This window comes from Manis pentadactyla, chromosome X (genome assembly GCF_030020395.1).
Source record: "Manis pentadactyla isolate mManPen7 chromosome X, mManPen7.hap1, whole genome shotgun sequence".
NCBI lineage: Eukaryota > Metazoa > Chordata > Mammalia > Pholidota > Manidae > Manis > Manis pentadactyla.
This window is the reverse complement of record NC_080038.1, coordinates 30543773-30566299: the sequence shown is the minus strand read 5'-3', so window position 1 is coordinate 30566299 and position 22527 is coordinate 30543773. Positions and strand designations below refer to the sequence as shown.

The following is a 22527-nucleotide window of genomic DNA, read 5'->3' as shown; positions in this document are numbered from 1 at the left end:
CTATGTTTATTGCAGCATTATTTACAATAGCCAAGATTTGTGAACAACCTAATTGTTCATTGATAAATGAATGGAAAAAAGAAGGTGTGATACATATATATGATGGACTATTACTCAGCCATTAATAAGAATGAAATCTTGTCATTTGCAACAACATAGATGGACGTAGAGGGTATTATACTAAGTGAAATAAGTCAGAGAAAGACAAATACCATATGGTTTCACTGATATGTGGAATCCGAAAACAGACAAAACAGAAAAAGACTCATAAACATTCAGAACAGTTACTCATTGCCATAGGGGAGGGAGATGGGGGGATGGGTGAAATATATGATGAGGATAAGGAAGTACAGACTTCAAATTATAAAATAAATTAGTCATGGTGAAGGAAATACAACATAGGGAATATAGCCAATAAAATATTATAAATTCTTTGCATATTGATTGATAGTAACTACACTTATTGTGCTGAGCGTATAGTAATGTATAGAGTTGTTAAAGCACTATGTTGTACATCTGAAACCAATGTAATATTGTTTTCAACTATATTTCACTAAAACATTTTGAAAAATCAAATATCATTAGGGTATTTAAAAAAGTTACTAGAACAAACTTAACCTTAGCCTACATGCTTGCCCTCACACTTACGATAAAGGTAGGCGTATGCTCTCTAGATTGTAGATCTACTGACTGTTTCAGTACTGACTGTTCCTGGTTTCCAGCAGGCCTTTGATTTTGAACCATATTTAGTGCAAGTGGCATACATCAGGAGTATTAAATAATAGTAACTGTGGGTAAAATTGTAATATTTCCAGAATCTCTTGCCTGGCTTTACTGCATCTGCATATCAATAAGTGTTTCCAAGGGGTGGAGAGCAGTGGTCAATCCACATATCAATAGGTGATTACAGGGGGAGCCAGGGCATATCTGGACAGGAGAGGTTGGGTGGAGCTCTCCTCTGCTGCAGCCTGGTCAAGGGAGAGATGGGATGACTGCTTGTAAGAAATACAAGGGTTTCTTAACTTTGTTTCTCTCTTTGACTTGGGTTTTAGAGATATTTTGCGCTGGGCTTTTCCCCCGGAGTTACAGTAACTAAGAATAGGATTATTTTATGTGAATTATTAAAGTGTTACTAAATTCATGTCCAGGATTATTTAATAAAGTTAAGTGTTGAGAGTCTTGATTTAAATGAAACGTGAAGACAGTATTAATTGCTATTAATCACGTTTTAATTCAATTTAATTACCTTATTGTTAATACTTGTTAGGGAGGAAGAATTTGCTCTACCCTTCAAGGTTCTTCTATCTGGTCTAAGAATGAAATTGACCTGAGACAGATTAACAGGAGAAAATCAAACTAAAGTTCAATAACATGTGTGTCTGCAATACATATGGGAGAGACCCAGGAAAATAGCATCTGCAGGAAATGGCCAAAGCCACCACCGTAAATTCCATCTTCAGCTGGAGACAAAAGATGTTGGGGGTGGGGAGTCAGTTATGAGAGGTGACCAGAAAAAGCACAGTAATCAAAGGTGTGGTCGTTACCTAGATTTAAGTTGCTGCCTCCTCCAATGATAAGTCTCTAGAGATTTAGACATCCTTCTCTTCCTGATAGAGAGGGAGATAGCCTTACAAATGGAGATTTTCCTTATCCTTGTAAATGACTCTTAGGAAAGGGTACCTTCCACTCAGTCTTTAGAGCTTCTGTGGTGTCTGCAGTTTCCTAAAAATAATTAGCTTAAAATAGTCAATATGCCAAAGAAGCCTGTGTTGTGGTGGCACAGTTTGCTGCCCTACACTTCTGTAGGTACAGCGACAGGCAGGTGGCAGTAGCAGATGAATGAGAACATGTTTCTAGTTTACAGCTGTCTACCTGGTTCCTCTGAGTTCTGAACTGCGGGCACTGACTTTTCAATTTGGGAAGATTACTCAGACAAAGTTTAGTTATGACTTCCTCGGAATTACAGTGTACCTTTCGAAATACCCTTTGGTATAGTATGTTTATTGACTTGATAATGGTTTCAAATGGAATAAGGGTAAAATTGAAGATTTCCTCAATAATTTGCCTTACTTAAATTAATGTATTGTGTGTTTTGGACCTCAGAAATAATCCCTTTATAAAGAGCTCATGGTTATCTTCTGGGAGAGGATGTAGTGAAGAATACTTGCTGCTCGTGCACATTGAATTGTCATTAACTCAATTAGGTTTTTTGTGGGCAAAAAACATAATCTTCATTTACTCGAATCCAGCAAAAGCAGGAAACGATGAAGTTTTCAGCACAGTTACTCAGTGAATTAAATTTTTCCTGTTCAGAGAAAGTGTGAACAGCAACCAAATGATAGAGCTAACCCACCCCCTGATCTGAGGCAGCTCTCCTTTCCCAGTCACTTTCCTGAAAGAGGGCAGCCTGACTTAACTCACGATTTTTACATTCCTCTGGAGTCAGATTTCCTTAATGATTGCTGAATTTAGTTCAAACTTATCATTAGCTAGAATACCAGACATATTAACCATTAGATTTATATACAAACACTAAAGACTCCACTACATTGTACCTTTTATTCTTTAATGAATACTTACTGTCCCTGGCATGCCTGGCACTATTCCACATACTTAGGAACACTGATTTACTAGACAAACAAGGCCCCTATTTCAGGAACTAACATTCTTGCAGAGTTTGGCAGAAAACAAAAATAAAATTGATATGTGCAACTTCACTGGAAGTTTTCCTGTTGTCTTATATATTCAAGTAAAGACACAAACCTGAGAGCCATAGATAAACCCTCTCTCCATGTTATAAAAGTCATTGCTATGCCATTTATTGGAACTTACTCAATGTATCAAGGTATTTCTAGCTTAAGTAACAAACGCCAGAATTTCAGTGGCTTAACACAATAAAAGTTTTTAAGAATTGTATCAGTCTCGTGCATTTGTTCCTGGTTGGTGGCTGTCATCATCCACAGTGGATCCAGGGGAGGGGGCGGCAGGAGGGAAGATCAGGAAGAACACTCATTGGATATGAGATGAAAGGTTGATTGATTTTGTACTTTAAATATCTGACAATGAGGCTGCTCTAGCATTGGGAGGTTTCCTGAAATGATAAAAGAGGATGGAGAAAGGGAGATCCTGCCTGGCTTGGACAGCAGTTGTCAGGGAGAGAAACTATTTTTGGGTTGCAATCCACCATGTTTAGTCCATCCAGCATGCCTGTTACCATGCTGGTAAATGACAGATTGAGTTAGACGGTAATAATGCTAGGAACAAACACAGCCCAGCATTCCACTGAGGGTGGCACGAAGACTGAAGCAGTGCACCCAGGTAGGGGGACTAACAAATGCAGGAGCCCGTGGCATGATGTGAGGCTGGTGGGAAGGGAACCAGGAGGGGGGAGCCTGGGCTCCTTCAGAGAAGAAGCTTGTGAGGCTGGGGCTTGGACAGAAATGGTAGGGGGGTGACTTGTGATGACGGGTGCTGGCGGACCGTGTCTTGTAGGACCTCAAAGGAAAAATGAGAGAATTTGTACCATGTGCCATTAGAGGGTGTAAAGAGAGGAATGAGCCGATCTAATTTATGTTTTAAAAACTCAAAATGTTTCTTCTATTTTAAGAAAATAATATATAAAGTAATTTTAGATGCTGAAGATACTTTATATTTGTTTTAAGGTGAATATAGGTATTCAAATTTCCTCTGAAAAGGTTTATAACTTGGCAAAATTTAATGATCTGTGTAACTCCGGGGAGGGGAAATCCCGGGGCAAAATACCTAGCTGAAACCGAAATCAGTCAAAGGGAGAAATACAGTTTAAAACCCGTTTACTGTTTACAAGCAGTCGTCCCTGTCTCTGTCTCTCCTGCTGCAGCAGAAGCGACCAAATACTCCCCCAACCTCTCCAGTCCAGATAAGCCCTCATTGGCCCATGTAATAACCTATTGATATGGAGATATTACCTCTCTCCACCCCTTGGAAACACCTGTTGATATGGAGATGCACTAGAGCCGGGCAAGAGATTCTGGAAATATTGCAATTTTACCCACAATCTGTACATATTTTAAAATTGCATTCCAACCTTACCTGAGAATTTGAATTTTTTTCAATATTCTAAATTCCAGCCCCTCAGGAATGCCCTCATGCTTTAAAATCTTTACTTACATTCCACAGGATTAAATACATATGTTTATATATTTTAATGTATGTTATAAAATGTATATATTATAAATATGTAGCATTTTATTACATATACATTAACTACATATTATAAAAATTTAGTCCTTTTACAAAGGATTCTGAGAAATGGAAGCAATTTCTTTAAACAGTAATTATGTTGGATAAAATATTCCTTAAATATAATCAAGAGAAAAATGACACGTTATAAAGGAATGCTATCGCTGAACCTAAAGAGGCCACGTGAAGATGAAAGACAGCTTTTAAGTCACCATGTACAGTCTTTAATATTTGGAGTTTCAAGAAAATCCCAATGAAAATTAATTTATATTTAATTCTAAAAAATCTTTTAAGTCACACATTGAAGTGGAGACATATGCCATTAGCAAGACACACAGCAGCCAAATATTTCAGACCTTTTATATATATATTAAAGAATTCACAGACATTCAACTGACTTTTACTACCATTGAGTAAGAGTCATTTATCATAAAATGGAATAGAGGTGGCAGGATACCTTGGATAACAGGACCGTTAACCTGTTCTGCAGATGAATTCTTTATACATTTTGTATGTTATTTGCCCAAAATAGTTATGCACTTCTGGATTATGTAGATAATACAAAGGAGGTGTTCCAAGAATAAATTCACAAACTTTGATCATCTCATAAAATGATGAATGACAAAAATTTCTTCTGTTTAACTTGTTAAATGCATCAAATGCTTAAGGGAGTATCTATTTTTTCTAGGGTCTTAAGGAAATATAGATAGAAAGTTAATGTTCAAATTAATGTCGACAACTTGTTGGTCGATGTATATTTAAAATAAATTATTCATATAATGTATTTTAAAGGTGTCATTTAGAGATTTTTATGTATTTAAACTTGGAAGAAAATAATATTCAAACCATAGTGAAAACTAGAAATTATTTTTATAATATTATAGTTAAATTACATATGTTTTACTATGCTATAAATACAGCACAGTTAATTGGAAACTTAAAGCTTTTTACTATAAAGAAACATTCGTGTCCATTGAGTTATTGCTGGTTTTGAGACTTCGAGAATTAGGCTGCAACGATTCTCCAGAGATTGCAGGGCTTGGCATCCATAGGTCCAAGCAACTGACGATTGCCTGGAAGGCTGCTCGTAAAGGATTTTGAGGAGACTTGCAGACCTACTGGGAAAGAGTGGAATGATCAGCAGTGATACTTGTCATGGCTGTGTCAAGGAGGAGCTGTGACACAAGGGCCTCATAGCTGCCATCCCCATTTCTTCTCCTAAGATTCGGCCAACCGTAGAATGTCACAACAAGTTTGTCGCACGAGGGCCTTCCTCTGTTGCATGGCCTGTAGTTCACAGAGGAAGCGGATTTAAACTGCTTTCCTTTTATTTTGTGTTCAAAGTTTATATGGGTAAGACATAAAACAATTCCATATCCCAATACTTTGTCCTTTTCAGACCAGAATGTTTCCATGTACAGATCTCAAAATGTGAGTGAGTCAAAACAAACATTTTTTTAAAGAAATTGAATACTATGAAAGAGAATAGTAAGTATCAGAGCCCGTGGGAACATTAGGGACTGTTTTGTGAAACTTATTTTTCAGTGGTGTGTCTATCGGTTGATGGTGATGGAAAAGGAATTACTCTGGGTTGTGGTTAAAACTTTTTGAAAATCTCTGGTTTAGATCTTAGCTTTTTTTTTTTTTACTTCTGTGGAAAAGCTATAGCATTGTCTTAAACTGTCACTGACCTTCTCTGGAAATTATCTGAGTAATAGACCAGGACAAATGTCTAGTCCAAAATATTTCAATTTTCTATCTGAAGATCTGGGCAAAGGTTCTAGGACAATATGTGGTTGTTGGTATTTGTTATCCTGGCATATTCCTTAGGTATGTTTGTGGATTTGTTTGACTCTTAGAAACATCCTAGGAGGCTAAGTTCTATAAGCATCTCATAAAATATGTCAGGTTGCCTAGGAAATACTAAATTCCATGACATAATGCCGTTGTTGGTTTTTTTGTGTTTTATATTTTTATTGTTCCTTCTTTATAATTAAGAGCATTGGATAGTTAACACTCACTTATTTTAGGAATTCATGATTCTAACATTTCCTGAAACAATAGTAGATGGCCATTTTCCACTACATGTATAATTGAATCTGATTTTTTATAAATAATATCTATCTAATCTAATTGTAAACTTCTGTATTTACTCACTTCCCATCTTTTCTCACCAGATGTTGTTCACGACACTAAATGCTATTTCCATTCCACTAAAATGTAACATTTATCCACTCACATATTTATAGAGGTAATCAGGCAAATGTTCATTCCTTGGATAAAGCTATAATGACTGTCTTGAAGATACATTTTGTGAATAACTCTCTCCTCATCACCACCTGTCCCCACCAGCTTAGTATCAAGTTTTTTTTGTCACTCCTGTGATATGATTTGATGAATTTGAAAATAGCTCCATGACCTAATATATATCTGTTACCAAGCTTTTAATTAAGACTGGAATGTCCAACATGCTCTATTTCATTAGGTTAAGGCACTATGGATAACTGGTCTTTGTTAAGATTGAGATACGTCCTGTGTATTAATCACGTTTAACACAATTGCTTCAATTAACTTTTCCTATAGTGGAGATCATGGCTGTCGTGGGATGTAGTATGTCATTAGCCAGAAAGGGTCAGAATGTGGGACAGGAAGTATCCTGGAACTTCAAGGATGCCTTCCGTGGCTGGGTGGAGGTGGCTGGCGGGGGCGGGATAGGAGAAACCAGCAGAAAGGAAGGAATCTAAGCAGAAGAGTAGTCATATAACATCATCATGACTTGACTTGTTCAGATTTTCCCCTGTCCTTGGTGCTAATGTACAGAGCTATTTCAAGCGTGTCCTCTGGATCAGCAGTAGCAGTCATAACTTTTTAGAAATATGTATTCTCAGGTCCTGTCCTAGACCTACTGGATTAGAATCTTTGGGCAGCCAGTACTCTATGTTTTAGCAGCCTCTATACGTGATTCTTGTTCTCATCACAGCTAGTGTAAACACTGACAGACGACCTCGTAGTAATAATGGTACGGAAGAAAAATGTATTTTAGATGTAACTCTGCAGTTTCCTTAGCATTTAGCTAGGTGAATCTATTGGACTATTTTTCGTTTGTTGTAAAAAAAATATTTGCCAAAACTAATCAAGGAAAACATATGAGATGAAAAGTGAGTAGATACATTCAATAGTGGATCAAGGAGAAAAATAAAAGAAATGTCTTTCTGTTGGATAACAGTTTTCTTTGTATATGCTTCCATAAAACAATGACTCATGCTGACACTAGGAGCTGATTATATATTTGTTTTGTAATTCTAGGAAAGCGTTTGCATTGCAGTTCCTCTCTCTAATCCAAATAAGGAAATTATTCACCTAGATGTGCAGTTACCGAGTGTCGCCTTTAGTGGACTCAAGGAACTTAAACTGCATCCACTAGAATGCACCAACTATGTTGTATGGTATACTCCAGTGACTGTGGGCTGCAGAGATGAAAGGTGTGGTTTGAGTGGAGTGTTATATTTTATTGTTGGACCTTTGAAAGTAAGCTTTTATAATTATTATTCCTTTGCATACTATCATCATTCAGATTACACTTGCTCATAGGGATAGCTCTGTTTAATACCATTTAGTGATAAAATGTACTAATTTAGAGTTGCCATTGTTTTCAGCTGTGTAAAATAGTATTTATGGGAATATCGGATTAAATAATTCTTAAATTGCTCCTTATATGCCCCTTTTCATTTCACTTTTCACCAACCAAATTTTTTCGGTGTGCAAATCTTGAACCAAATGAAAATGATTCCACAAGGACTAGAGGTTAAACTTTCAGTTTTATTGATGAAAATAAATATGTATTTTATATTCTCAATTACTTACAAATCCTTGGAGGACATAAAGTAAATGAAATTAAGCATATTACACCATCCTGAATAGCTAGACACTCTTACATATCACAAACATATACCCATACATAGACATATATTAGCACAATGACAAGTGTTCTTGTGGCGTGGTAATTATAAGAAACTTTCTTTACATTATATGTTCAATACATGCACACACAATCACAAAGCCTCTATGCTCCTAATTAACTCAGTTCATTTATAGTAAAATGATCACCTTTATTTTTAAAATAGTTTCAAAATATCCCATTTTATTTATTATGGTTTTAAAGACTAAAGTTAGTATTGTATGTACAATACATTCCATTATTCCATGAAAATGCCTTTTGCTAGTTTATGTGCTCTTTCAGAGTTAGAGTAACACTTATTTTAATGAACGATGAGTAAATGAATGTATTTGTGAAATTTTAAAGGAGAATAATTTTTATAATGTGGAACTTGAAAGTAGGAATATAACATATTATAAGAGACACTATTTTGATAGATTCCCATTAGAAATGGAGGCTAGTCTCCTCTTCCCAAGGTGACTGTAGAAGCTGTGTGAACACAGATTGAATCTTAAATTTTCTTGATCAGCATACATTAAAAGTCATAATTTTGGCTAATATTTCTGGCTGCTTGCACTGTTATCACTGAGCATGTATTTTACATACAGACAGACATAAAATTCTCACATGAACTGTAAGGATAGGAATGATTGCTCCCATCTTAGACATGTTGACATTGAAGCTCAACAAGTTAGGTGACTTGTTCAAGGCTGCACAAACGAAAGGTAACAGAGCTGGGATACCAGCTCATTATACTGTAGACTGTCACAGGCTCTATCTCTGTTTCCCCGCAAAGGTGAGCACATGCTGATTAGAAGGGAAGTTCTCCAGAGCTGCTTATCACTTTATAGCCTTGACATGAAAATATACATGTGTGCAATTCAACAAACTAAATTTGATTAAATCACAGTTCAAAAGCAGGACTTCTCTTGTTATACCTCCTGCAAGACATTTGAATGACACATAAATGTTTTTCATTGATTCAACAGGCATTTATTAAACAGATGTCAATAATGACAGTTTTTCTTGAATAATGAAGTGATTTTCTTAGCAGAAATAAAAAATTTAGAAATGTATCTACAAGAGCAGACAGAATGTGTCACAGAGCAGTTGTCAAATATTGTATTTGAAACCACCTATTTCGGATATTTTTTTCTGCCAAATTTATTATGCAAACTAAAACCTCTGACAAGATGTTGTATATTTCTCTCCACCAGCATTTTTTTTCAGCCTGATGTGGCCCTAGAGTTCTGGTATTTGCTGAGATTAACTGTTGAATTACCAAGACTAACCACAATGCCAGAAATACAGTGTGACCTTGGAAAGTAAGTTCTGTATAATAGATACAATTAATTCATGGAAAAGAAAAATTTATCTAAGAGTATTATTAGGACCCATTTAATCTTTTTTTGATAAGACATAAGTATATATTTAGTAACTGATTTTTCTTATCTAGGGAAGGTTTGATATTTAAACTACCCTGTGGAAAACTTATGTGAAAGAAAAACAAGTCAGGACTTTGTAAGGAGAGGATTTTATTCAAAAAGATAGTTACAAGGAACTATTGAAATAGTTGGAGTGACCTGTTGCAATAAGGAGAAGGTTCTGATCTCAGCAATCTGCAGGGGTCTCTAAATCACACAGAAGTTTTCTCTTTTATAGGCTAAAGGAGGGGCAAGCAGAGATAAGCAGAATCTTTGGAGAGGAAGCTGGACAAGGAAGGGAAAATGACCAACGTGGAAGTAGGGACTGATAGGAAACTGATCTTACTGTGGTAAGCTGATTCCCAGGAGAAGCCAAGAAGGAAGGCACCTTCCGCTTTTTTTGTGCTGCTCTACGTTGGGGACATGCAGAGTTCGGGGCTGGTAGGAAAGATAGAAGAAGGCTGACTAAAGTTTGCTCAAGGCCAAGCAGAGGGTGAGCACGGGGCAATGAGAACACTTGCTCATTTGGTTAATACCACATGTCCTTGAGGTATAACCATTTATTTTTTGGTGTTGAGTTCCTATTACATATCTGGCACCATGTTTGGTGCAGGAACATCAGGGTAGCCAAGCCTGAATTCCTGCTTTTAAAGAGTGTATGCGCTTGTGGGCAAATCAGTGCCTTTTTGTTAATTTCTCTCAGCCCACACATTCAAGAGTGTTGAAATCTTCTAGTTCCACATCTTGACCTAAAACATCACTGCAAGTGACTTAGTAAGGAAGTGATCCCAGTAAGAAAAATCAATAAGAGAACCAGGGAAGCAGGATAAGAAAAGAGAAGCAGCTAAGCAAAGGTATGATTGCAGATACAATCCTGGACTATCCAGTCCTGCAGAGAGTTCTGCAACTTGATAGATTACATGCCAGTGTTTGTCTTGTCTTGATGCAAAGATGCTGGGCTTTTGAACTCTCATGGTAGTTGTTCTAAGCTTCCTCGGGATGAGGTGTAAACTGCCAGGCACTTCTGCTTTCTGTAGGGTTGAGGAGACTCCAGGACCCAAGGGTAATCATTATCTTAAGGTCCCCGGTGGAAGATGAACAGCAAGCATGTGAAGTTGGGGATGGGGGCCAGGAACTGAGAAGGGGATCAGCAGTGTCTGCTACAAGTTATTAACAACCCTATTTCTAGTTCTCTACATTTTTCTTGTTTAAAAAAATATATATGAAAACTATATATGTATATAAAATTATTAACAAATATAAGACAATTAAGTGAAAATATTTGGCTCAACCAGCTTGTGGTCATTGGGTTTTTTTTTTCATTTCAGTCAACAGTGCTAGCTAGCCTTTTCTCTTTAAGTTCTCATTATTTTTTAAAATGTTTTCTAAGATGCTATTTCTTTTTATTTAAGTCATTCTGTGTATAATTAATAGTTGCATAGTACTGAGAGATGTTTGATAGTGAACTATTTTTTTTAGCTAGCTTAATCCCTGGATCATTATCCACTTTGGAAGTTTGCATGGACTTTAATTGTACCCAGTGTCTTTACTCCTTTCTTCCTATGACATCCGTGTTTTGGATTTAGAAGTTGGGGGCATGTATTTTAGTTTTCTTATTTCTTTGGCCTTTTCTCCCCCCAACATTTGTGTTATTACATTCAGACATACTTACTGAACTTTATTTTCCAACCTTTCTGTTGAATTTTCATGTCAGCTATCAACATCTGAGGCCATTTTTTTGTTGTTCATTTGGATGTTTCTTTTGGTTTTTTTGTTTGTTTCTTTGTTAAAATACAACATTCTGTTATTTCATGTTTATAATAATTTTCCTCATATCCCTTAAGATCTGCATGATCATTTTAAGAGGCTCTGGGCTTTATCATTACATGTATGTTCTGCTGTCTTTCTTTGATATTAGAAACTGTCTTTGATGCTTGCTTTGGTCAGATGTGAGGCTCTAAAATGATAGCCAGGCCTATTGACCCATTCATTTTGTCCCATGGGCCATCTTCATTTATTTTCATTGCTGCAAGAAATACTCCTTTTTATTGTTGATGGACTTCTACTTTTTTTGTTCCAGGTTTGGTATATTATGAAAAATATCGTTTTGCACATTTTTGCTCATTTCTACTGAAGATAAACATAGGAATGCACTATCGTTTCAATGTAGTGGATAATGATGAAGAGTTCAAAATTGGTTGTGCTTACGTACACTTCCACCAGCCAAATATAAATTGTAGTTGCTTCACATCCTCAAGGAATGGGTATTGTAAGACTAATTTTAACCATTCTGGCTAGTGTAAAATGGTACCTCAACACACTTTTAATTTAAAGTTCCCTTATGACTACTGAGGTTGAGGGCTTCATCATATGTTTATAGACCATTTGGACAGAGTGTTTCTGGAAGTACCTGTTCATGTCCCTTGACTTTTTCTACTAGTTTGTCTGTATTTTCCTTAATAACTTACAGATCTTTATTTAGTTAGATACAAACCTTTGTGGGTTATATATTTTGCAAATACCTTTTCTTCTATTGTGAATTTCCTTTTCAATCTCTTAATGGAGTCTTTTAATGAAATTAAATTCTTAACTTTAATGAAGTTTGGTTTACCAACCTTTTTGTATTGTGTAGTTATCCCATACTCTGAGGTCCTTAAGAACACCTATGTAATTTCTAGAAAAATGTGTAGTCCAACCTCTCATATTTAGTTCTAAAATCTACCTAGAATTGATATCCATATGTGGTATAAGAGTTAAGAAGTCATTACACTAAGGCCATTACATTCAAGGCCAAGATGATAGCAGCTTGGACCAGAGTGTTGTCAGTGAGTGTGGTGAGAAGTGTTTGATTTATGGTTTATTTTTTAAAATAGAGCTTTACTGACTAGTATTAGAGGTATAAGGAAAACAGAGGACATGGACGACACTCTGGTTTTTGGCCGGTGCAATGGCAACTAAAGGTGGGCATTGACTGAGAGAAGACTGCAAGAACTGGTTTTGAGGGAAGATATTAGGTACTCACCTTTGGACCTGTAAATTCAAGGTCCCTATTAAACATCAGTTTGGTCCTTCTCAATATAATGCACAGAACTTTGAATTCATTATTCTTTGTTATTATTTCTATACTATGTCAATTTTTTTTCACTAAATATAACAGTTATAAAATACTGGGGTAAACGTTGCTTCTAAAACAGGAGTATATTCCAATGCCCAATGTGGAATAATGTTTAGTCTCGAAAATAGAAAATCAAGGATTATTTAATTTAGCAAAATGTCATTAGTTCATACATGATTATTCTTATTTTGAAACACACAAGTCATTGTATTAGTTTCCTAGGCCTGTCATAACAAGTAAAACATACTGGGTGGCTTAAGACAGAATAAATTAATTGTCTCACAGTGCTGGAAGCTAGAAGTTTGAAATCAAGGTTTCATTAAGATCATGCTCTCTCTGCAATCAGTAAGGGAGAATCCTTCCTTCCCTCTTCTCTTCTGGTGCTTGCCAGCAAACCTTGGTGTTCCTTGACTTACAGGTGCAGCACTTCAGTCTCTACCTCCATGGTCATGTGGCCATCTTCTCCTATTTGTTCACAGTGAATTCTTATAAAGATAGCAGTCATGCTGGATTAAGGCCCACCCTACTCCAGTATGACCACACCTTAACTGATTACATCTAAAATGACCCTATTTCCAAGTAAGGTCACATTCTGAGGTATTGGGAGTTAGAACTCCAGTTTATTTTTGGGGGGGATGAGGTTCAACCCATAGTAGTCATTGAGGTTATAAAATTATCATTGAATATGTTTATTAACAAGTTTACTAGCTTTGTTTTTCCTTCCAGGCATGTCACTCAGACAATTCCTTTAGTTAATTCTACACATGAAACCTTAGAATTGCAAGCCACAAACACTAATCCTGGAAATTTCATCCTGGATGTTAACAGATCACCAGTAAGTATATTTTAGAAAGCCAAGTAACCCACCACGACTAGAGCATTTTCCAATTCTGATTTGGGGACACTACAGAGTATGGTCGTTTTAATTATTAATAATAAGGTTACAAATACCTAAAATTAATAAATACAATTTACATACATGGGTATGTATCTCCCCCATTTTATTTTATAAAAAGTGTATTCATATAAATTTTTGAAATTATGTATTCTAGAGTCGTGCTCTTTATCACTAAATTCTAAATAAGCTCATTGTGCTTTATGACCATTTTAATAATCAGTTTTTGCAATCCTTTTTGCAATATGATTTTGACTCAACAGTCATTCTATGTATCCAGGGTCCCAGGGTCCCTACCATCCCTCCCTGGTTTCCCGACAGTGCAGATAGCTCTGCCCTTCTCTCTTCCCTTCTCTGCCCATTTTCTCATTCCTTGGCTCCTGGCAGAGACTAGAGCTAGTCAGTGGGCCTCAGTCACTTTCTTCTCCCACAAGTAACAAAACAAGATCTGAAGGCTTAGCATCTGTATGTATGTTTCCAAAGCATATGATAACCAAATATGTACAGTGAGTGCCAAAACCATGCTTTCAAGTAAACTTCAAAGTGATCATTGCAATAGATTATTTTCTACAGAGGACTTCACAGTAAATCATGAGGCCCTAGTAAGTAGATACTATTTGTATTATCTATTAGTATTTGCCATTTAATGATTGTTTAAGAAATCTAAAATGTGGTTCATTTATATCTTAACATGCGTCTCTCGTCAATCACTGGTTGCCAACTAATTATACATGATATGAGATTAGAGCTTAACTGCCATACTATGTCAGATTAGATATCATTAGGTATTGTATTACTAAAATTGGTGCATATATAGTTTAATTTTAGAATAATTTAAAAATGTATACACATGCTTGTATTACTTAACACTGTATTTTCTGTAAAGTAAATGGAATGTGGTGTTCAGGATATAGTTTATAAATAACTGAAATTCCTCATTAGAAATGGTGTTTTCATAACCTTTGTATCACTACTTTTACAGAAGAATGTATACTGTGGTCCAAGGGAAAAGAAACGCAGTATATTGCAGATGCCCCCTTACATTACATAATGAAGTATATGAACTCTGCTTTTAACATCTCAACCATGGTTATCTTTTATGCATTTATCAACTAGTATTGAACACTGAATGTGCAGTTAACTTTAATTTTAGGAAACAACTCAAAAATAAACTTGTAGATGAGAAAAATACTATTACATATCACAGAACAAATAGCACACATTAATTATAAATGGAAAGAATATATGTGTATACACATGTATATGTGTACATAACTTTATGCTTGGCTTTGTTGCATTGTGTTCATGTTTACGTAAGTACGGATTTTAAAATATAGATAATTACTCATAAATGCTTCAATAAGTAAGTATACATTGATAATCAATGCAAATAATGATATAAAAAACTTCCTTCCCTCCAACTATATATTGTGAAAAATTTAAAGTTGGAAGAAAAATACAATAGGCAAACTTACACCTTCTACCTTGGTTCTTATAGTAATGATTTGCAACATTTGTCTTCTCTCTTCTTTTTCTTACATTTGTTATTGTTCCATTTGAATGTAAGTTGTAAGCATCATGATATTTCAACACTAAATCCTTCAGATTATATTTTTAAGAGAATATTAATCTCCCACATTATCTAGTATCCTGTCCAAATTGAAGTTTACTCAACTGTCCCAGTGTTATTTTTCCCTCTTGAACTAGGATCCAGTTTAAGCTCACACATTGGAATTGGCTATCATGATAATACTTACTTGTAATTAAATGTTCTTAAGATTCAGTTGGTCCTATATTTAATATATTAAATAGGTATATATACCATTACACTAAATCAGTAGGTTTGCTGCAGTGAAATTACAACCAATGCTGTTTATCTTTCCTTGAAACCATGGGAGATACATTTTACAGTAAATTTCAGTGAATTTTAGGTGGAAATAAAGGAATTTTATTGAGTTACTGCTTTGTTGTATACATACCTCAGCCTTTACCACATGCCTCTGACATATATTTATAGAAAAGGAATTTGAGGCCAGAAAGGCTAAAATACTTAAACCACATTGTTAGTAAGTGGAAGAACAAGAAATAAAATTCAAGTTAATATAGTATTATATGGTTTGCCCAATGAAACAGATGATTTCCTTCATATATGTTTATATATAGAGGGAGAGAAAATATTTTTCATATACTAAATTGAAAGAATATATGAAGTGCAACTTTTCTTTTTCATTTTTTTGCTAAGGACATTAAATTAGTTTACACTCCTTAAGCGTGCATAAGTTATAACCTTGAAACATTCAAGGTATCAGAGGGAGACCAGCCTGAGACAAAACATATTTGCAAAAGTTATCTGGCAAAATACATTAGTGAAAACATAATTGACTTTTAAGACATCTGCCACTTGTTCTATTATTCTGCAAGTGTTGATATTAAATATCATTATTCACAGTGCATCATTTTGATTACATAAGATGCTCAAGCCCTCAATATATTGTTATGGAGTTGCTGGCTTCTTTCCCAGTCTCTAAAGAGGTAACTCAAGCCAATACTGTTCATACTCCCCTTATGCCAGCCGGTCACACTTTGAGTGTATGTCATAGGACAAAAAGGAAACCCTCATCATACACTAAAGAAGCATATCGTGCACTTATGCTCAGAATCAGTTCATTTCTTTTTATATCACCAAGGCTACAAGTTAGATCCCAGTGGTTTGATATGTATCTTGGGATGGACAATATAATATGGGTTCTTAAATAAAATGCATATTTCTATTATTAGAGGTTCTAACTCAGCTTTAAAAATTAATCCTGATTTCCTTTTATAGAGTAACTCCATGTGGTTATTGTCTAGGGAAGAACATGGCATTAGCACTGCTAAACACTGTTTACCATGGGCTGTTTTTACCAATATTCACCAAACAGGCACGGAGAATGGATAATGTGTACAAGGCAACACATTAATCCTAAGAATATCAACCTGGCACATACTTAGCACACAAAGATGCTTACTCAAAGGAAAGTATTGATTTTTGTTTCTCTTTTTCTCCTTTCTGAATTTACACAGCTGATCTTACCTCCTTCCTCCACCAAAGAGGTTTTTGTCCACTTTTTTCCTTCTGCTCTTGGAAGAACTGGTCATCAAGCTTCTATCATCTTCCACTGTACTCAGGTATGATAGTGTGTTGTTGGCCCAAATCATGTTAATTAAATTTCAAAGAAACATGTAAATAAACTTTTACAATAAAATTTACAACAAAAAAAACAAAATTTACAATAAATAAGTAAGCCTAATTCATCTCGTTCACATCTTTTGCACATAAAACAAGTTCATTGTAAATTATTGATTAAATGGAATTTTGGAAATATACATTGTGCAGACATCGAAACAAGGCATTTTTAAACCTGTAGATTGCTTGAATTAAAGAGAATATGCACTCAGGTTTAAAGCATAGTTATTTTAATGTAAATGCCAAATTGCTGGCATGTATGTTAATTTTCTGACTTGGTTTTTACTACTGAAATTTCTGTGAACTTAAATATACAGTTCTGGAAAAATGTGATCCTGCAGATATTGTGTTGTTTTTTCATTCTGTTTCATCTGTATGGTGTTCCTAAGTAATAATACTTTTTAAAAACCATAACAGTTAATCATTTTTTAAGCATCTGGCTACATGCTGTTCTAAGAATTATCTCAATCCAGAGTTCTATAGTGGAAGTATAATCAACCTCCTATTACAGATCAGGAAACAGACACAGAAAAATTAAGATCAGGCAAGTAGTAAGAGGATGAACCCAGACCTAAACTCAGGCTTCAGTTCATCTTCATGACTGTTTTTATTGCTACCCACAAATTGCCAAGCAATTATAATGCTTTTACTGCCAATTAATATTTTACATAACTTTGTACATTTATTATTATTTTTTTTTACTTCTCCAGAAGGGTGAAAGTAAAAGGAGATAGGTACTTTAAATCCTAGGGAACCCCAAAGAAATTTCAAAGTCCTGCCATCTTAGAGGAAGTGGAATCAAATATAATGTAGGGGTCCATGTCACTTCAGTGGGTGACTGAAGTGTCCTTTTTCCAAAAATGTGCGGTTTACTTTTAGAAAAAAAAATTTGAGGCTATTAAGCTTCCTACATGATTACTGACTTACACGTGGCCTGAAGCAGTACTATGGAAATATGCTTGACTCTCAAAAATATTAAAGAAAACAAACAGTAATGTTCATACAGATGGAATTTTATAATCTTTTATAAAAATAATGTGAACAAGTCAGATCTTTTAAATCATTGCTTCACAGCAGAGTTGGCCCCTTCATAATTATTGGAAACAATTTAGTTGCTTGCCTTTCTGAAGGAAATTACATCAAACTCAAGGATAGTCTATCAGAGCAGCAGGAGAATTATCAGTTACCCATCCTAATGGCTTTAGAAAATCCTGGCACAGATGTTGAAAGAAAAACTTTTTATGAAACACAAATGAACGTGAACAAGTAAGTAATCTACACAAACCTTTTGGAAATCATTTTAACACTGGTGCTTCATATCAGGCATTCTGAGCATCTCCTTCCATGTCGTAGCGAATCTCCAAGGATTCATCTGTGGTTCGACTTAAATCAATAATTCATCCTCTCAGCTGCCGGATCCAGACCCCCTCAACCTTTTCAGTGTATTGCCCTAACCGCTGTGATTTTTCTTGCCTTTTGTTTTTCTTTTTCTGCCTTTCTTTTTTCTTTCTTTTTCATCCCTGAATCTTTCAGATCTTCCTCTTTTATTTAATTCATCCAGTCGACAACTTTGCAAGCAAAACCAGTTCATCATAAAGTATTAATTGAATGAACTTTTGGAAATACAATATACACTGTGTATGTGTAGACATGTAAAGAAGTATTTTCAAAAATAAAGTTATAAGGTTTACTTTTCTAAGTCTAAGTGTTCGTAATAACTCTTAACCATTAAGGGAAAACTCATAGATTTCTCTTTGTTGATTTCAGTGACAAATATATTTGAACTGACACACACAACCAAGTAGCTGATTAATCTAACATCTGGTAGTGGCAGTTCTTATAGAATAAGTTTTAGCAGTTTCTGATGGTTACTCTTTGCTGAACTTAAGGAAATGGCTGTAAATTATTATTTGTTTCATTTGTTTCTAGTTTGGATCCATGTGAAGAGTCCTGCATTGCGAAAATCTAACTATAGGCTAAAATTGTGCAGATTTTGAATCCCGAGATTAATTTGATCAGGACATCCCAGGTGCAGATATCACGAATTCACATTATGCTGCCAGAGTCTCTAAATGAGGTTGGGTTGCTGCGTAACAGTATAAGGGGAGCAGTAGCAAGCAGCCAGTGTGGGGATCAGGCCTTCTTTTTGGTACCAAACATTATGTGCTGAGCTTTTTCTTCCTTGGTTTTTTTTTTCTTTCCTTTTCATTTTCAAATAGTTTCCATTATTTATTTCATTCATACTTTATTGTGTGAACCAGTGCATCTAAAGTTCAGAATTGCCAAAAAGAAGGAAGAAGACAAAGGGAGAGTGGTTTTATTACCCAGCATGAGTCTCTGATCCTTGCCGCCTGTGTCTGTGGAAAACTGTTGATTCTCAGCGAGCTCTAATGCTCTTCATCTTTGCTCATTTACTCTCTTTAACCTCCACTTGTGTATCTTTCAGAAACATGGGAATGGATCTTGAAAGGTCCTGTTTTGTGTCCTTTCAAAGACGTTTGAGATAAGGACAGGCCAAAAGTTACTTTTTTTAAATGTACATGTTCATTGGGATACTTTAAAATTTCCCTCTCTGAACCCAAGAGGACAATGTAAGCAATACTAGGGCGATTGTTGGATACTAGTGTTCAATAATGGTGGGATGTGGTTTAACTTAGAAGCTCCAGGGTTCCAGACAACTTGTTGCAATATGAAAACATGACCATCTTGTTTTTCTGGTTTGACTCATTCCCTCATTTCTGTCATTTAGGATTTATTTTATTTAATGGCCAAAAGTAAGTAATTTACATAAAGCAGCTGTTAATTTAATTGAACCCTTATGCTTGACTCCAGTCCTATGTAATCAAGTTAAGACATCATCACTGAAAATATAGTGAATTTATGCTAGTAGAATCTCTAAAAGTAATATAGCCGTTTGAAGACAAAATGCAGGTAAAACTTGCTTTAAATCCTCCCTACTCAGAGATAGCATTGTATGGATTTCCTGTCACCACCTATCCTACATTGAAACTATCTTAAAACAAGTTTCTCTCTTTGTATCAGAATTTAGGGCCGGAAACATCCGTAGTTTGAGACATTATCAACTGGGTCCTTGTTCATTGGCTTTTATTTTTAAAAATGATGTGGTTAATTTGTAGCATTTACAAAGTGTTCAGGGCAGATTGAGTCACAGAATATAATCTCAGAGGACTTTTCTTCTACATGAATTCAGAGGGAACCTCTTCAGACAGCTGTGCAGGCTTATGAAACTCAGATAAGAAAAATGGCCACCGTCAGTCTCCTTCACATAATTTTTGAGCCATTCTTCCATATAACATAGTCTGTCTTAGATGAGGGGGATAAATAATGTGGCATACAGCATCTTAATGGGACTTCCATCTGTACCTCACCTTTTTTACCTTCATGTGATAACTCTCTGAATTTTACTTGAAATTCACCCTGAAATTTTGGAAACTTCATGCAGTATTTAGTACCCAGTTCGTTAGACAAACTGATTTGTAAAACACCTTGAGGAGAAAATGCATTAAGATTTCTCTGTTGTGTTTCCAGTAACCTTATGTGCATTGCAGATGTTTAATATTTGAATACTGGTCTTTTGCCCTCTTTTTTTTTTTCAATGTAAAGACACATTTGATTTTTCAGTAAGATCAAAGGGAATTTGGCAAAGAAAGGAAAGATAAAACAGTGCATGTTAAATATTAATAGGAATTTTCTAATTTGCCAAAATTTTTATGTGTGTTACATTTATTAAGTGTTGCAAATAAAATGTATGCAATTAGAGCATATATCTTATGAATGTTTATCTTTAAACAGTTTAAAGAATGGAAATTCTGCCTGTCTGGAGTGGGATTATTCCCCCAGCCTCTAGGTATAGAAAGAGTAACCACATACCTCCATCTCCATACATCTATCGTTGTATCTTTCCAAAACCCTACCCAGGAAAATGTCTTAGTCAATATCATACTAACAAGTAAGTTATTTTTCTTATACATTCCATATGTTATTTTGTAATCATTAATCAAACTTGTTTTATCATGGAATCAAAGCATTTTAGAGGTAGAGGACATTTTAGAGATCCATTAGTTCAACAGCATCATTTTATAAAAGAGAGAACATAAGGTGTGAGAGATATAGTATCTTGGCTGAAATCATAGTCTGTAAATGGTGGACCCAGAATCAGAAATTGGAAATCTGTGTACCAAGTCATGTTCTTCCCATTTTATCTGTAAAGCCAAATATGTAAATTAGTATACTTTTAAAATTCTCATGTTATTTAAATATGTGAATGCTAATTCCTTAAGGTTTATAGATATTCAAGTGTTATGACTGTTTAATTTCCCTCTTTTCTTTATAAATATCACAGTTGGATTAAATTTTACCTCTAACCAAGCTTGTTCCTTTTTTCATGTCATATTGAGGATGCAAGTTTTTAATTAGATTGTGTGGTTTTTTTTTATCACTTTTTATTTAATGACCAAATGTGGGACTGAAATAGAAATAAGCTCATGGGTTTTCTGAAACTATTACTATTACTACTATTACTACTACTAAATTACTACTTCTACTACTACAACTATTACTATGATCCATTTTATGTGGCTCCACTTTGGGGATAAAAAGAATACACATGTTAAGGTTTTTGGTATAAATAACGAACTTACTCTCCAAAATCTTTCTACTATTGCAGTTCATGCTGCCATCAGAAGTATATAACAGACATTACCTATTTTCCTGTACCTTATAAGCCCTAACTAGTACCATTATTCTTAATCTCCATCAGTGTGATTGGGGGGAAATTGTATTTTATCATCATTGCAAGTTCACTATTTTTTGAATAATGCTGAAGCGGAACACTATCATTTATTTACCTGTTGACATTTTCATCTTTGTTGATCATCTCTTCATGCTTTTTGCATGAAATAATTATGAAAGACTAGGAACATAATGTCATCTAATGTAAAATTCCCTTATGAATACTTTGGCTGTGATGAGAAGGAGAGACATCGCAGTATTTAGTAAAAGTTGATTGCAGGCTCGGGGACGTCAGCATTTTAATACGGAACAGACTTGAGCATATGTAGAAGCAGAGGGAAGAAGCCAGGGTTTAGCAGGAGTTAAAACTGTGAAGGAGGAAGGGGTAGCGCTATGGCTAAGGCTCTGGGGGGATTGAGATCAGAGTTGGGGTAGAGGAAGAGCCATAAACATGAGGGGCATTTCTACCGTTGGGCAGGTGGAGTAAGATAAAGCAAATGTGAATGTAGATGAGTTGTTAGGTGGTAGAGGGGCTTTGGAATTAAGAACAGTAAGCTTACATTTTCATCTGCTGAGGAAAGGAGATACAGTAGGAGATCTGAAAAGTGGTATACCGGTTTGAAGAAACTGCTGGTGCAAAACGAAGATGGAGCTGCAAAACTGAAACATAAACGATATTGTATTTGGCTGGGATTGGAAACCAAAAATATAGATAGGTACCAGGAAAATATGTGTCTGTGCAGTTTATACCAGTTGTAGGGCTCAGAAGTACACAAGAATGACAAGTGGGTCTGTCCAGGGAAGGAATTTTCAAGGCAGTTGTAGTCAAACCACTTTATAACTCTGAGGGTGTTGTAAAAAACAATATTGGATAAAGATTTTCACATTAAAAATAAATTGTGAAATAATTTGTGGCTTCTTAATTTAGTTGATCTAAAATTCTTTCTGCCATACAAC

At 35.2% G+C, this 22527-nt stretch overlaps 2 protein-coding genes across 2 annotated transcripts in view; both read left to right on the top strand.

The window, feature by feature from the left end:
* LOC118917636 (cilia- and flagella-associated protein 47-like) overlaps nucleotides 1-7672 on the top strand; it is a 113139-nt gene extending 105467 nt beyond the window's left edge. The window contains exon 24 of the mRNA XM_057496019.1: nucleotides 7528-7672. The gene's annotated coding sequence lies outside the window, so the exon portion shown is untranslated. The remainder of the gene's footprint in view (nucleotides 1-7527) is intronic.
* Nucleotides 7673-9414: 1742 nt separating this feature from the next.
* Nucleotides 9415-20903, top strand: LOC130681876 (cilia- and flagella-associated protein 47-like). Its single transcript, XM_057495549.1, has 4 exons — nucleotides 9415-9483; nucleotides 13424-13532; nucleotides 16656-16760; nucleotides 20632-20903. Exons 1-4 carry the CDS (start codon nucleotides 9455-9457, stop codon nucleotides 20827-20829), a joined length of 441 nt encoding a protein of 146 aa, XP_057351532.1. The 5' UTR covers nucleotides 9415-9454; the 3' UTR covers nucleotides 20830-20903.
* Nucleotides 20904-22527: the final 1624 nt, after the last annotated feature.